General features: G+C 38.0%; 1 gene segment (V, D, J or C); it reads left to right on the top strand.

Moving 5' to 3' along the window:
- Window positions 1–15,202: 15,202 nt before the first annotated feature.
- Window positions 15,203–16,127, top strand: LOC106001800. The segment is given in 2 exon segments: window positions 15,203–15,257; window positions 15,377–16,127. Coding segments are annotated over 2 exon segments (378 nt in total).
- The last annotated feature ends 885 nt before the right edge of the window (window positions 16,128–17,012 follow it).

Below are 17,012 nucleotides of genomic sequence, written 5' to 3'. Positions count from 1 at the left end.
TATTTATCAATCTATTATTTCCCAGTGTTGACAAAAAGTAACTAGAAAAAGCAGACAGTATTCATGTGTAGGTTCTTCGTGGTTGGTATTCCACTCCTTATAATTGGATCTACATAGAAGTGGACTTGACAAGTGTCTGGGTTTCCATTCTCATCCATGGATAGAACTCTCATCTATAATAAGTTGGATCCTCCAGTATAGGCACCAGGTGGAGACAGGTCTCTGTGTGTTTAGAACCCCAGTAATGTAATATAGATCTGGAGACTTTGCAAGATTATAGTCTAGATAAACTAGAGCATATGCAACTGTATGATATAAATGAAAGAAAGATGTCCATTAATGCTTCATGTCATTTATTCAAACCACACATTTCTTTACCGTTTTCTTTCAAGGCAGATTTGTATTGCCAAATTTAATTTTACATATCCGGTTATTTCAAATTTCCACAAAGTAGCACTGATTTTGACCACTAAAGAAGTAGATAGAGTGTGGGCTGCAGGAAACTCCATCCACAACATCAAGCAATCAGGAAAGATAAACCCAGGTCATGGAAATTCCTAACCACACTGGCCTTGTGTATCTCTGACCTAGAGACTCCCTATGTGTCTCAGAGTGAAGTCTTCTAGACAGACTAGCCCTTCTTTGTTCCCTGTCATGTCAACTTCTAGACAGTCTCCTGTTGTGAGGGGCTTCATCCTGCAAATGTCAGTCATCCCCAAAATAAAACTGCCACTTGCTCCTGATCCTTGAGATCAGATCATTTTTATGCAATCACCTCAAAGATGTCACAATACTCTTATAGATTCACACTTCCTATGCCCAAATTATGCATTCCTGCTTGTTGGACACAAACAATTCACTTTGAAGAGCTTCTGGCCTGACATCCAGATAATATACCTGGTTCTAACGTATGAATCCAGACGAAGAGCATCAGGCAAAGGAGCCTGAATGGCAGAATACAAAGTGCCCTTTTATAAGTCTTATCTCCTTTGATTGCCTCAGGTCTTTATTAAAGACATTTAGGAGCCTGAATCCCACTTGGGCACAATGGACACTCCTCTTAGATCCTTACTCTTTTCCTTTCCAGCATGTTGTCACCAAATTTGGTAATGTTGTTACAGCCATAGTACTGTGTATTAGCATAGGAGAGTGACAGTTTAAGTCATGTAGGCATAGTCTGCTTTAGTTCTATAGATAGTATGTGAAAACTGAAATGGCTCTTTTCTTTTTCTGTGTGCTGGTACCGGTACTTATATTCAGAGCCTGGGAGCAATCCTGAGAATTTTTGGGTCAAGGCTCTACCACTGGAGCCACAGCTCTACTTCTGGAATTTTTGATACTTAACTGGAGTTGGCTTTGCACTGTGATCCTCAGATCCTGAGTAAGTAGCTTGGATTGCAGAGTGAACCACTGGCACCTGGCTGAAATGGCTTGTTTTGTTAAAGAAGAATTTTGGTGAGTATTTATATTTTCTGAACATTTTAGGGTCATATATTATGACAGAAAACAATAACAATGACAATAACAATGATAGTACCTTCTAGTGTTATGCATTTATTTCCACAAACTGTAGAAATACATTCTCAAATACAAACATCTTTAAAGTATGCTTTGTGCCCATTATATTTTCCAGCAGTAAGTGAGGTCATGACATATTTCATATTGTTACTCATTTTCCCCGAACACAAATTTGGTACTGAGTAATAGGTCTTAGTTTTATTTTTAATTTAACATTTCTTCACAATTATTTTCTAAGCAAGCAGTTGTATTTAAAATGAATTCATGAGTTGATTTTATTTTTGTGCGTATCTGTGTACTTTTCTTTTTCAAGTCCTTATGTCCTTAACACCTTTTACTGGAATGAGAGATTTAATCACTTATAGAATGATAACCAGCTTCTAATTTGTTATGCTCAGTGACAAGAAGTTAAAATGCAGAAATCATAAAAATTATACTAAAGGAAACAGTAAAAACCTTGTGGAGATATGAAACATTTGCTCTAATTTTATCTGCTCATCATGATTTCTTGGCTTTTACAGAGATTGCTCAGAATTTTGCAAATAATTTTATGCAAATATCTCTTGTTAGTTTGTTAAAATATCTCATTTTGCTAAATTTCCTAGAAAATATTTCAAAGTTAGCTTTCACAGAACTTTACCTAGAATTAGATTTGTTTTTTGGTATTTCTTTTAAATTAAGAAAGATAGAGAAAGGTATATTGTCTTACTATTTATTTATAAGTGCAAGGGTTGAGCATAGGAATTTACATTTGCTTGAATGGTCCTTGATTACATGAGCCATCCACTCAACAATATTTTTAGTGTTCATTTTGGAGATAGGTTTTGTGACCATATTTTTCTTTGACTGTCCTGCATCCAGGATCTTTAGGATCTCAGCCTCCTAAGTAGCGAGGACTACTAACCTGATCTCTGCCTCCCAGCATCAATCTATGATTCCTACTCCTCTAGCATTTGTTTTCAGTTGTGTGATCATTATTCTAAAGTAAACTGAGGTAGGCAGTATTTTTCCAGAAGTGCATTATTCTGGTCTCAAATGCTTTAGTGAGAAATGGAGCATAATCAAGTTGTTTCCATGTTTAAATGATTCATGATGTGAAATTATCACAACAGTAACAGTTATCATCAATAAATGAAGGGCCAATAAATTGTCAGCCTTACAAGCTAATTGTAAACAGGAATGTGACCAGCCTGGCTTGGACCCAAAGATACTATGCAAATCATCAAATGATTCAAAAGAAAGGGGCATGTGTGTTACATCTTTGATAGGGAGACAAAAATGGAGTTTTTCCATGAAATGTCATTGAGGGCTTGTGAAAGATCAAGATGACAACTTTAAGTGCATGATTCTCAGGAATATTCACCAAAATTTTTAGCAAATACTTTAAATATGCGTTAAACTCTTTCAACCAAGACACTACGTGAAACATAAATTGATTGGTACCAGAATACATAATTACAAAGAAAACTGAGGCATTTCCTCTTCTGTTACCTCATGCAATATATTTAAGTCATTGGCCAGTATGAGAACAGGTGCAGCCCCTCTTTTAAGTTTTAAACCTGTCTGTAACCACAATCAGAAACAGCATGATGATGACATGATACTGGGCCTCCGAACTGAGAAAGAGGACAAAATAGAAAAGGGGCTGCAGGAGATCTAGAGCTCAGCACCTGCTTCTGAATCCTGAAATCCCTTAACAAGGATTTTTAATTTAGTTCAGAACAGGCGAAGTAACTTGTTTTTAATGTACTTACAACATACTATATGATTTTTTTTGTTTCTCTTGTATGTTCTTGCCCCATGGTATAAACCCTGTTTCACTGTATTTTATTCCGGTGCCTACATCTTGTACATACATTTTTCTCATTTGGGGAGGGGAAGGGAAATAACAAAATGCTGAAATAGGGATACAGTTGACCCACTGTAACAATGAGATGTACAAGACAATATGTTGAGAATGAACTTAATAATTTTGGGTGGGGAGGGAAGAGTTGTGGAACTGGGACAGGAAGGGATGGTAGGGGAAACAAAAAGGAGGAGGCAACAATGCTGGATAGTAAATGTACTCATTATATTACTCATGTAACTGTAACCCCTCTGTACAGTATCTTTACAATAAAAAACATAAATTTAATAAAGGACATAAATAGGGATGCAGGCTGACCTATTGTAACAATGAGATGTACAAGACAGTATGTTACTTTACAACTTCAGGGAGGGCAGGGGCAGGAGTTAAGGAGGTGAGAAAGGAAGGGATGGTAGGGAAAAAACAAAGGAGGAGGCAACAATGCTCCATAGGAAATGTACTTATTACCTTGCTTGCTCATATAACTGTAACCCCTCTGTACAGTATGCTCACAATAAAAAACATACAAAAAAGAAAATAAAATTACAGGCAAAGTGACTACAGGTATGTGCAGAGACTAGGATATCCATATCTTAGAAATTAACAGCATTAACAAGAAGCATAATTTGCATACAAGTGATAAATGCCTCCCTTAGGAAGCAGAGGGAAGCAATAAACACTCTAACTTTTTAAATAAGTTTTTTATTGTGAACATACTGTACAGAGGGGTTACATGAGCAAGGTAATCAATACATTTCTTTTCAAGCATTGCTGTCTCCTCCTTTGTTTTTCCCCTACCATCTCTTCCCTCCCACCTCCTCAACTACCCTCCCCCCTCCAACTCTCCTCCTCTTAAAGTTCATTTTTCTTTTTTTGGGGGGGGGGTCCAGTTGTGGGGCCTAAACTCTGGGCCTGGGCACTGTCCCTCAGCTCTTCAGCTCAAGGCTAGCGCTCTACCACTTGAGCCACAGCGCCACTTCTGGCTTTTTTCTTTTTGCTTATGTGTTGCTGAGGAATCAAACCCAGGGCCTCAGGCATGCAAAGCAAGCACTCAACCACTGAGCCACCTTCCCAGCACTGTAAAGTTCATTTTTCAACATAGTGTCATGTACATCTCATTGTTACAATGGGTCAACTTGTATTCCTATTTAAACATTTTGTTTTTTCCCTTCCCCTCCTCAAATTATACCAACATTAAATACAATGAAAACAGGGGTTATACCATTGGGGAGGAACATGCAAAGCAACAAAAAAATCTAACATAGACTTTTTTTTTTTCATCTCTAAGGTCTTAAATGTCCAAGCAGCTCACACGTAAGGGAGAAAATTGAACCTCTGTTTTACCTTGACAGTTTGACCTTTCCTGGGCACAACTCTCAGCCTTCTGAATGTAGTCAGAGATGGCTTTCCAATCTCTTAACCCTTTCTAGGTCTCACAGCTCAACTCCAGAGTTCACTACATTGTGAAAACAAGCTGATGATAAACATTGGAACAGACAGGGAACCAATAAGACAACCCCTAAGATGGAAGCTATTGAACCCAAGAAGAGACATAGCCAAGACAGCCCCCAGTCATTAATAATTTTTAACTTGTTTAATTCCATTTTGAGCTGCTCTAACTCGTTCTGAATTTTTTGAGAATTGTTAGTTATATTAAAGCAATATAACCCTTCAAATTCTTGTTTTTCATCAGCAAATAATCTGTGGAAGCTCATTTTTGTCAAATACTTGATCTTAACTCCATTATTTCCTGATTTATTTCTTCCAGAATTATGGCCCTAACATTTGTTGTCTTGTTGAAAGGACAAGCTAGCTGATTAGGTTCTCTCTGGACACCTACTCCACAAGTTTAAGGTCAGGTAAAATAAATGCTGTAGCTACAACTCTATCATCAGTACTTAATAGTATAAGGTTATCATCACAATTTTCTGGAGATCATGTTTCATTCATCCCTTATTCTGGTAAGTCAAATTATTAAGTAATAGAGGTACATCCTCCCAATGTAACAGAGTCTTGAATAATTTCTCTTCAGAACACGAGATGCTTTTCTTCCACAAACAAAAGACCAACCAATTCCAAGTAATTTTCCTTTAGACAAAGGAAGTATTGCTACAGAACAGTTACTAAGATGGTCCACAAAACTGAAACACAAACATTTTTGATGAACTATAAATTCAAGGTCCATACTTAACTCATTCTCTATGATTTCATCTTTTTTATTTTGATTTCATCTTTTTTGCTGACTAATTTTATCCTAGGTTACAAATTTGTCCCCTTTTAAGGTGACAGCAGTTCCGACTAAATTTTGCAATAGGATATTTTGTACAAAAGGGCTTTCCTCAATAAAAACGGAAGTTTTAATCATGGTATTAATGGCCAATGAAGCCTTATGTTTGAAGAACTGTAAATTCTGTCTCAGGAGCTAAATACACAGTAACATTTTTTTCTATAAGAGCACTGTCTTGGGGGTAACCTCTCTGTATTTTGGAACTTAAACCAATCAGATACATTTATCCAGGGCCTCTCAAATTTTTTCTGACTAAATAGTTCTACTCTATCTTTATATCAATGGACAGGTAGCACTTCTGAATTGTTACATATCACAGTCCAAGTTAAGTATAATATTGACCCAGCATTGGAACCCTCCTGGCAGAGGCTTGCACTCTGCAAGAGGCACTCACAGTATGAATAAGTGCTGTTTACATTACAATCAAAACATGACATTAATTTCCTGTCCATTGTCCTGTAAACATCTCTCAGCTTCTTGAGAAAGCTTCTTCATCTGTTCCAACATGGGAATAGTTGCTGTTCTGGTTTGCACTGTTTATCCAGTGCCTGCAGTCATCTTCATCCTCTTGAAGGATTCAGAGGTTCCTTGGTATTAGATGATCTTTTGTTCATTCCTGGGTATTAGTTTCTTGGCTGGTAACCAGATGTCTGTAAAACCTGTGGAGACACAAGCATGACCATGGTGCCATACTTTGACACTTTCAAATTTCCAGGTATTATCACTATCATCCTTCTACCATATAGGCTGACATGAAGACGGCAATTTTTTCAGAACCTTCCAATATTTATCTTCTGGTGAAGTATTGGATGCAAAATTAAATTTCATAATTGAGGGTACATAATGATTGCTATCTGTTCTTTGGCTGGTCCAGTGACCTAAGCCTATCCCCCCTTCTTGTTTACTTAGTTGAGACTTGAGTGTATGGTTACTGTATTCCACAATGGCTTGTCCTTGAGGATTATATGGGATTCCTGTAATATGTTTAATGTGCCATTTATGTAGGGAAGTTTGCAATTTAGTACTAATATAAGCAGAACATTGTAGAGGAATCACCTATGATCAAGGAACTCATTGCCCTGGGACAAAGGACCGAGCAATTTGGAATGAGCTCTAATGAGATTAAAAGAAGTGGGTTAAACCTTGAACAGGTGGATGAACAGTTCTTTCTGCTGTGTAGACTGTTAAGGGAGTTGTTACAAGAGCAATATACCTTTCTCTTTTTGCTTCTGTCAGTAAAATAAAGAGATAGTCTTGATTTAGGATAACAATCTTTGGCAAAATCCGTTGTATATATTTTAGAGATGAATAGACCTTACCATTTTGATTATGATATCCAAGATGTTTCAGCTAACTGGAAAGAACTATTTATCTCCTAACATGCTAGAGATTCAGGATTCACTCTTTCTAACTCCATATTTTAGATATGTTGCTGTAGTAGTTGCAGCTCCTCTTGAGCCTGTGGAAGTTAATACACCAGGATTACTTAGATCACTATCTTCCTGCAATTTATAAATCATAATTCCTAGGGAAGAATTTAATCAATATTTGGTTCCCAGATAAGAGTAGGTAGGTGACTGACAAAGTCAGGTGAGAGTAAACATGGAGACCAGTAAAAATAGATTTTAAGCATGGCTTACCTGGAACTTATTAAGGATCAAAGTTAAATCAGGAAAATCTGTGAGTGTCACCTGTCCCTTTGTGAGCCTGACTATAATTGCTAGAGAAGCTGTCTCCAAAGCAACTTACATACTTAGGGAACAGACATGATAAACAGCAAAAACTGATCTTGCTAGCTATGTCCTTTGCTATGCAGAAGCTCTGCAATTTCACGCAATCCTATTTCTCCAACCTTTCTTTGATTTGTTGTGTTTCCCGGTCTCTATTCAGAAAATTTCGGCCTGTGCCAAGGAGACCAAGGGTTTCTCCTATTCCATCCTGTAATGTTTTCAGGGTGTCTGTTTTGACTCCGAGGTCTTTGATCCATTTGGAGTTGATTCTGGTGCAGGGTGATATATAAGGATCTAGCTTTAGTTTTCTACAAGTGATTAACCAATTTTGCCAGCACCATTTACTGAAGAGGCTGTCTTTCTTCCATTCTATTGTTTTAGATCCCTTATTGAAGATTAGATGGCTATAGGTCTGTAGGTTCATTTCTGGGTTTTCAATTCTATTCCATTGGTCCTGAGGTCTGTTCTTGTGCCAGTACCAAGCTGTTTTGATTAATATGACCTTGTAGTAGAGTTTGAAATTTGGAATTGACATTCCTCCAGCACTATTCTTTCTGTTAAGGATCATTTTTGCAATTTGGGGTCTTTTATTGTTTCATATAAATTTTGGATTGTCTCTTCTATTTCCTTGAAGAATGAGGTTGGAATATTTATAGGTATCACATTGAATTTGTAGATAGCCTTGGGAATTATTGTCATTTTCACAATGTTGATCCTTGTAATCTAGGAGCATGGGAGGTATTTTCACTTTCTAAGTTCTGTTTTGATTTCCTTTTTCAGGTTTTTAAACTTTTCATCATAGATGTCCTTCACTTCTTTGGTTAATTCCTAGGTATTTTAATTTTTGTGGGGCTATTATGATTGGAGTTGCTTTCTTGATTTCAGCCATGCTTTTCTCATTGTTGGCATACAAAAAAGCCATTAATTTTTGAGGGTTAATTTTGTACCCTGCTACTTTGCCAAAGGTTTTTTTTTATTTTTATTTTTTGTGAACATACTGTAGAGAGTAGAGAGGGGTTACAATTACACGGGCAAGATAATGAGTACATTTCTTATCAAGCATTGCAGCCTCCTCCTTTGTTTACCCTTCACATCCCTTGCCAAACTTTTGAGTCAGCTTGTGTAATTTGGGAGTGAAGTCCATGGGAATCTTTAAATACAAGATCATGTCATCTTTCTCTATTTGGATCCCCTTTATGTTTGCATGTTGTCTTATTGCTCTAGCTAGGCATTCTAGTACTAAATTGAAGAGAAGTGGAGAGAGTGGACATCTTTGTCTCATTCCTGAGTTTAGAGGAAAAATTAGCATTTTAGTTAAGAGATTCATTTAGAGGATTTTTGACATAAACACTTAAGTGCACTTGGTTTAGTTACTAGTTTAATGTCATTAAAAACTTGACAAATTTAACAGTACATGTACTATTACTTTCATGAGTAGACATAAAGAATGAGATGCTGGTTTTAGTGTATTAATCCTAAACTTATTTAAATCACATTTATTTACATATGGAATTCACTACTAAAGTTTAACAACAAATTCTCACTTATAAATTCAAGACATATTCTGACCATCTGCTAATTACTTAAAACTTCAGTCATTAGTCTTCTTCCTTTATCCACTTTGAAACAAACATTTAAGATAATTCTTACTTTCTAAATCCTTTCTTATCTAAGGGAAATCATTTTTCTGTTTCCTCAATTTTATCTCCAAAGCCTTTCATTTACTCTTTTTTCTTCACATTCCCTTGTCTCCTTAATTTTTTTCCCTATTTTGTATTTTGAATTAACACTTAGAAAAGTTTTAAACTCAAAAATCATAGTTTTTCTTAATATAATAGCAGACACATTTGTTGACACCCAGATATAATGATGATCTTCTTTGTAGTTTGAGTCTAACACTGCCCCTTTTTTCTTTTCTCTCTGTATTTTTATTTATTTTTTAATCCCAACTAGCTGGGAGCAGGGCCTTTTAACATGCCCCACACTTGGTAATTACAATTTATTCTTTTAATTCCTCTGACACAAGATTCACATTTTTTATATGGCCACTGATAATAGTTCACAAGGAAGCAATTCCAAGGAATATCAATACAAAAAATATTACAACATGAAACAGAAGCACTTTAGTTTGATAGAGGAGAGGAATTTTTTAAATATCATCTGATATTAAAAAATCAGATTATTTTGAACATGTTCATACATACATAAACACTTTTGTGCAAAGTTTTAAGGCACTTAAATTTTATAATTGAAAACAGGCCATAAATCCCACTGACAAAATGACATTATTTTGCCCAATATGATATAACGTGGTCAGTGTTAGAAAAACAGACCACACCAAAGAAACTATGAGACAAAATGCAAAACACAAAACTCCTGCTAACAATTGCATTTGTATACAGATAATCAAGATCTAGATAGCACAGAACACATTCCAATACACATTAACACACATATTGATTTTTAAATATTTCCTAGATGGGCTTCAGTCTCCAGGACCTGGAAAGAGAAATAGAGAAAGGAAAGGCACATGGCCTTAGTTTAAGAATGCAATAGAAATCTATAGAAGGGTCTGTCAACCCCCATCCTATGCCAATATGTTTATTTAACCTATACAAAGATCTGATTTTGCTTGGAGTTTTTATTTTCTGAACAATTCCTTTTAATCTGCAAGGTTGGCATTTGTGGTCCTGATTAGGTCCAAGCATTTTGACACTCTGAATTAGTAGTATCAAAGGCAACCCTTTGGAGAAGTAATTCTATTAGCTTAGTTTGTTGTACAGTTTTATGAAGATTGTCTCAACCTGGCTATAAAATAACATAAGGTTTTGGGTCTCCATGCCTGATTTCTACTGAAGGGATAGTCACTTATTCTGGCTGTGTTATCTTTTCTCTTGCCCTGTGTTCCTGATTAATAGCTTGATCATCATACCGTAACTGTTGAGCCATGTTCAGCCAAGCTCTCTTCTTCCTAAGTGGGAAGCCCCCCAATTTGTAGGGGGGCTGGACATGGTCATTTCTAAGAGTTTGGCTATGGGCTTCCTCATTCCAGGATATTTTGAATTACAAATACTGGTTAGACTTCAAGCAGGTTTCCTTTTTCTACATAGGAGCTTCCAATACAGACCTACACTCTGATTTTAGAGGAGTTTGAAAAGGCTGAAACATCATTGTAATTATTGCATAAAAATCAGTTTTTATATTTTTATTGTAAAAATGCTGTAGAGAGGGGTTACAGTTACATGAGCAAGGTAATGAGTACATTTCCTATCAAGCATTGTTATCTCCTCCTTTGTTTTTCCCCTACCATCCCTTCCCTCCCAATGGGATTATTTCCCCCTGATTAAGAGCCATTTCAAATGGCCTGACAATCTCCTTCCATCACCAAATTTGAAGCATTCCTTGTGGAGGCAACTGATGAGAATATTTTTTGACATAAAAGGCTAAGTCCCCAGTCTTTTCTCTTTACTTTTGCTCCTGATGCTGCCAGCAGCATCTTTATTGACTTAAAATACTCAGCCCTTTTGCTTTTAGCTTGCCCCATTGTTACCTTGGCAATCCTGAAGTGTGGTCCTAGTGCAGGAACTCCTCAGGGTTCTTCTGTTGAGTTTTCCAAATGCTTCAGTTCACTTGTTATTCAAGCCCCATGTTGGGTGCCACTTGTTGCTAACCACAACCAGGATCACCAAGATGACAGGATATCTGGCCAATGAAAGAGAAAAGAGAGAAACTACAAAAGGAGACAGCAGGGGATCCAGAGCTGAGATCTCAGTAACAAATCTTTTTATTTAGTTCAGTATTTATACTAGGGTATGAATATCTTTGAAGTTATAACACTATGCATAATTTGCATACAAATGATAATGGAGTCCCTTATCTTATGAAGCAGAGGGAAGCAATAAGCACTCCAACATTAGCATAGACTTTTTGTATTTATTGTGAAAATACTGTACAGAGGGGTTACAATTACATGAGCAAGACAATGAGTACATTTCTTATCAAGCATTGTAGCCTCCTCCTTTGTTTCCCCTTCTCATCCCTTCCCATCCTCCCCCTGCCCCCCTCCCAATGCTCCCTCCCCCCACCAAAGTTGTAAAGTTTGTTTCGACATAATGACTTGTATATCTCATTGTTGCAATGGGTCCACCTGTATACCTATTTAAACAATTTGTTTTTCCCCTTCCCCTCCACAAATTATACTGACATCAAATATAATGAAAGCAAGGGTTATACTGTGAGGGAGGGACATACAAAGCAACAAAGAAATAATCTTATAAATGTGTTAGAAATAATCACATGAAAGAAAACAAACATTTGAATACTTATCTTAGGCCTTTTCTGCTTGACTCAGACATATACTAGATATTGCAAATAAGGGAAACCATGGGACCTATGTTTCTTTGGGCCTGGCTTACTTCACTTAATATAATTTAAAAATTATATTAAGCGTAGACTTTTATCTTATTTCCAAGGCCTTAAACTTTGGATACACAAGCATCCAAAGCCTTGACTGCTTGATATTTCTAGGGCCCAGCTTTCAGCCTTCTGGTTACTGTTGAGATGGCTTTACAATTTCTTAACCCTTTCCAGGCCTCAACAGCTCAGCTCCAGAGTTCCCTACATAAATCCATGATTGAATTCCTTTTATTAAGTAAACAAGCAGCTCCAGACATCAAGCAGGCTTCTGACATCTTCATCAGCTCAAGCATTATTGCAGACTATGAATCCCACCACATGCTCAGGAGCTTTATCACTGCTCCTCAGGTCAGCCAGTCTCTCCTCTCCCATGTCAAGTCCTCCCACATCTCTGTCACTGACACATTGAAGGTTCCACAGCCCCACCTGATGGTAATAAGTAAAACAGCTACAGATCTCAAACTGTATTGGGGCAGTTGTTCATTTACTCCTACACCAAACACAAAGAAATTACTATTATACACGAATAGTATCAGGGACGATCATTAACCCTGAAATCTTGAGCACATCAAAGAAAATCAATGATCTCATAGAGCGTTCAATTTAATGATATTGACAGACATCACATGAACAAAGACTGTTCTGGCTGTTCCTAACTTGGACTTTGAAGATTCTTCCCCTTTTTGTTGTGCTGTCTAGGCCTTTGAACTTAAGGCCTGGATGCTGTCCCTGAATTGTACTGCTTGAGCCACATTTCTACTGCTGACTTTTGGTGGTTAATTGGAGGTAAGAGTCTCACAGAGGTTTTTGTCTGAGCTGGCATTGCACTGTGATCCTCAGATCTCCATCTTCTGAGTGGTTATCTATCCACATTGGGCATTACCTGTGTTTTACATCATGAAGAGAAGTTCTACAGAGGTTGGCATGTAATATATGAGCACCATATAACAAAAATAATTGGATTTTAGGCTTTATTCAAATCCAGACTTGGGCATCTCTCTCTCTGTCTCTCTGTCTCTCTCTGTCTGTCTCTGTCTCTGTCTCTGTCTCTCTCTCTCTCTCTCTCTTTCTCTATCCTTTTCCCCCTTTCTCCTCCCCAAAGTTCCAAGGGATTTATAGGCTCTTATGTCATGAAAAAGGATGGAAGCACAAACATACATTGTTTTGTATCACAGCTACATTTCAGAGTACTCCTAACACAAATGTTTCTTTTTCTTAGGATTCTCCCATTTAATGCATTGTCACAGAGTTTTCAGCCCATTGTAAACAAAAGTTTTCCCAAAGGCCACTCACTTTATGTTCTTGCTTGGGTGTAGTATGGATTGATCCTCACGTGAGAAGGCCTCCCCACTTACTCTAACTTCACTGTCTGCGGTCTTTGTCCTCACTGTCTGAAGATGTTCACTCTATATTTTTAGCTCCAGTTCCTAGTCTTCATCCTTGGGCATGTTGCATTTTACCCTTTCCATGCCTATTTGACTCATAATCCCTAAACTCAGTCATTAAAAACACCATCACTTAGTAGACACCTTCACTTAGACAGTAGATAAAATGGATGATGTAGGAACACACAGATGTGTGAAATGGAGTACACTGAAGTAGATATGAGTCCATGGTTTAGACAACACCTCAGCTTCTGAGGGGCCTCAGCTTCAGATAATAAAGATAGGACATATATGACACCCAAAAGCTTAGGAAATGTCTGGTGTAGAAATGTGTAATGCTCACTAAGGTAGAAATAGCATCAAATTCTTTCCTTAGTAGAAGCCTGGGTTGGTTAGGGGAGCTTATATGAACTGTCCTGGAGGGAGGCATTGGGAAAGAACATTCACCAGAGCAGAAAAACAATCATTTATCAGGATTGTGCAGGGCACCAATGCAAAGACCAGGGGATGGTCTATGCTTTGCAGATCATGATTTTTTATTGCATCAATTTTGTTTTTGCATAGTATTTTTAAAGTAAAATTTAATCCAGCTAGCTACCTAGGCAGCTTTCTGGATTTTCTTTCCTTCCTTGCTTCCTTGCTTGTTTTCTTTCCTTAAATTTCTATTTTTTTCTTTTTTCTACTTCCCTGCATATGTACATTTCTATATGTCTACTTCTACCTAGCCAAATACCTACCTACCTATGAGTAGTGTTATCATGTATCAATTTCTGAGTAATACTGATTATGATTGTTCTTTGGGATAGGACAGGGAAACAGTGAAAACTCTGGGAATCTGGACTCATAATATCTAGTAACAGAGCAGCAGTCTTCTATAATTATTTTAATTGTAAAACTGTTTAATTTTTTCTGAGTTACTGAATTATATAAAAAGCTGTCATGAAAACCATAGCATGGGACTGGGAGGGTGGCTCCATGGTAGAGTGCTTGCCTTATATGCATGAGGTCCTGGGTTCAATTCCCCAGCACCAAATAAGCAGTGGAAGTGGTGCTGTGGCTCAAGTGACAGTGACCAGGCCCAGAGTTCAGGCCCCACAACCAACTGAGAAAAAAAAAAGAAAACCATAGCATGGATCATGTCAAAATTAAAATGCACTTAAAAAAAAAGAGCAGTAGAGAACAATAGAGTCAATCTGCATTAGGTTTCCAAGGAAAAATATTTTCATTTTTTTGTATAAATGCATAGATTTTCATTTTCTTTTCTTTCCTTTATTTTTTTAGAGGCGCTAAAGTTTATTTAACATTTAAAAATGTTTCACTTCACTAACATGACAGACAGATCCTGTACAAGCAGTTAAAATCTAGGGTTAGGGCAGGAGAAATCTTAACCTATTTCAGAGGTGGAGTTAGGGAGCTGAGCCAGGCCTTCAGGATGGACCACGCTCCTCCACTAGGTGGAGACAAGGAAGCTTCAGACTCATTGCCATCAGGAGTCAGGCTTAATGCTCACAAAGAACAAAGAGCTAGATACATTGGGAACTGATATTGGATGATATCAGTCAGTGGTTGTTTCTTCAGTAAGAAAAAAGAAGTTGTCTGGGGTGGGGATGGGAGCTGGAGACTAAGGGCCACCATTCCACAAAGGTCCCCTTCTTTTCCATTAACACTGTCCCTTCATTTTCTTTTAATATCTATTTTATTGTAAAGATATTGTACAGAGGAGTTACAGTTACCATGAGTAAGGCAATGAGTCCATATTCTATTGATCATTGTCACACCCTCCTTTAAAAACAGTTTCTGAGGACAAATTTGTTCTGTGCAGTTCTCTAGAGACCCCCACCCCTGGTGACTTTAGTTCTGGGCTTTGACAGGCATTTCGGCCAGCCTGCATCTGGGCCAGGCCTGCAGCTCTGCCCACTGCTTGAGAATTTGCATGTGCCTAGAGCACAGCCTACTGCCTTGAGAATTTCTTTATAGTCTGCTCACACCCTGTGCAGAAGTCAGTTAGTCAGCACACAGCATGGACATGAGGACCCCTGCTCAGCTCCTGGGGCTCCTGCTGCTCTGGCTCCCAGGTAAGGAAGGAGATGCTAGGAATTTACTCAGCCCAGTGTTAACAGTGTTGCCTCATTCTTATGAACAGTCCAGAGCATAATTAATTGTGTTGATATTTGTCTTTTGTTTCCAATGTCAGGTGCCAGATGTGATGTCCTAATGACCCAGTCTCCATCCTACATGTCTGCATCAGTAGGAGACAGAGTCTCCATCACTTGCAGAGCCAGTCAGGGCATTGGTACTAATTTACACTGGTATCAGCAGAAACCAAGGAAAGCTCCTAAACTTTTGATTTATTGGGCAAACAGCTTGCAGACCGGGGTCCCATCCAGATTCAGTGGCAGTATATCTGGGGAAGAGTACACTCTCACCATCAGCAGTCTTCAGCCTGAAGACTTTGCAACTTATTACTGTCAACAGGGTAGTAGGTACCCTCCCACAGTGATACAAGCCATAACATAAACCTCCCAGGGAAGAAGAAGTGAGAGGCTGGGCTGCCCCAGCTGCTCCTCCTGGGGCGTCTGCCTGCAGATAGTGCTTCTTAGCTAGAGCAAGGCTTTGAAATTCAGTGGGGGTTTGGTCCAGGTGGTCAGTGACAATCCTCTCAATTTATTCTTTCTTCCATCTCAGCCTCAGGGGCACCAACCAGACAAGGTTTCTGTTGTCTTATAAATAACACAAGTCTGTATTTCAGAGCATATGTGATTTGGTATTCAGGTGGATATGATTTCCACTTGGTCACAAGAGAGACATTTGCCTTCTCTTTCCTCCTCTTAAACTGCTGCAAGCACTTCCTGACTTGCATAGTGTTTTCCCTTCTAAGTCTGAGATGAAGGCTCAGCTTGACTTTGTCTTAACATATTAGCACTCCTCGGTTCACTCTTTAAAATGAGGTCTTGCTGGGTACTGGTGCCTCATACTGGGTACTGGTGGCTCAATCCTAACTACTTATGAAGCTGAGATCTAAGCACCTCAGTTCAAAGCCAGCTTGGGCAGGAAAGTCTTTGAGACACTTATTTCCAGTTAACTACCAGAAAACCAGAAGTGGAGCTGGGGCTCAATGTGGTAGAGTGCTAACCTTGAGCAAAATAGCTCAGGGTTCAAGCACTATGATGGACAAAGGAGGTATTTTAGTAAAATCCTGAGGCTGGTAATTCCCTAGATCAGTGGCAAGAACAGAGGGGAAGGAAATCTATAATATGCTGAAAAATGAATGGAACTAGAGATCATGTTGAGTGATATACGTAGGGATCCCAAAGCAAATTGTCCAAAGCCCCACCTAAATTATGATGATGATGATGGTGATGATGATGATATAATAATAATTAAGTAGTAGTGACAATAAAAATCAGTAATACATACACATATACACTTTTGAATAATGGAGTATATTACCTACTGTCAGAAAAATGGTATGTGCTAGACAGGAAAAGACAATGGAAATATAAAGTGGATAGTGAAAAATTTCAAAGTACACTGCATTCAGGTATAGAATTATCAAGAAATCACTTCATGATATTAATATACATAAATTTTACAATGAATCAAGAGGTAAAATAAATAATATGGCATAATTTCACATAGAAAAATACTGGGACTTTCTTGCAGAACTCTTTTTTTTTGGGGGGGGTCCGGTAGTGGGGCCTGAACTCTGGGCCTGTGCGCTGTCCCTCAGCTCTTCAGCTCAAGGCTAGTGCTCTACACTTGAGCCACAACACCACTTCCGGCTTTTTTCTTTTTGCTTATGTGGTGCTGAGGAATCGAACCCAGGGCCT

This window comes from Dipodomys ordii, unplaced genomic scaffold (assembly GCF_000151885.1).
Source record: "Dipodomys ordii isolate 6190 unplaced genomic scaffold, Dord_2.0 Scaffold432, whole genome shotgun sequence".
NCBI lineage: Eukaryota > Metazoa > Chordata > Mammalia > Rodentia > Heteromyidae > Dipodomys > Dipodomys ordii.
Note: the sequence above shows the minus strand (reverse complement) of the source record. Positions and strands in the feature narration are given on the sequence as shown.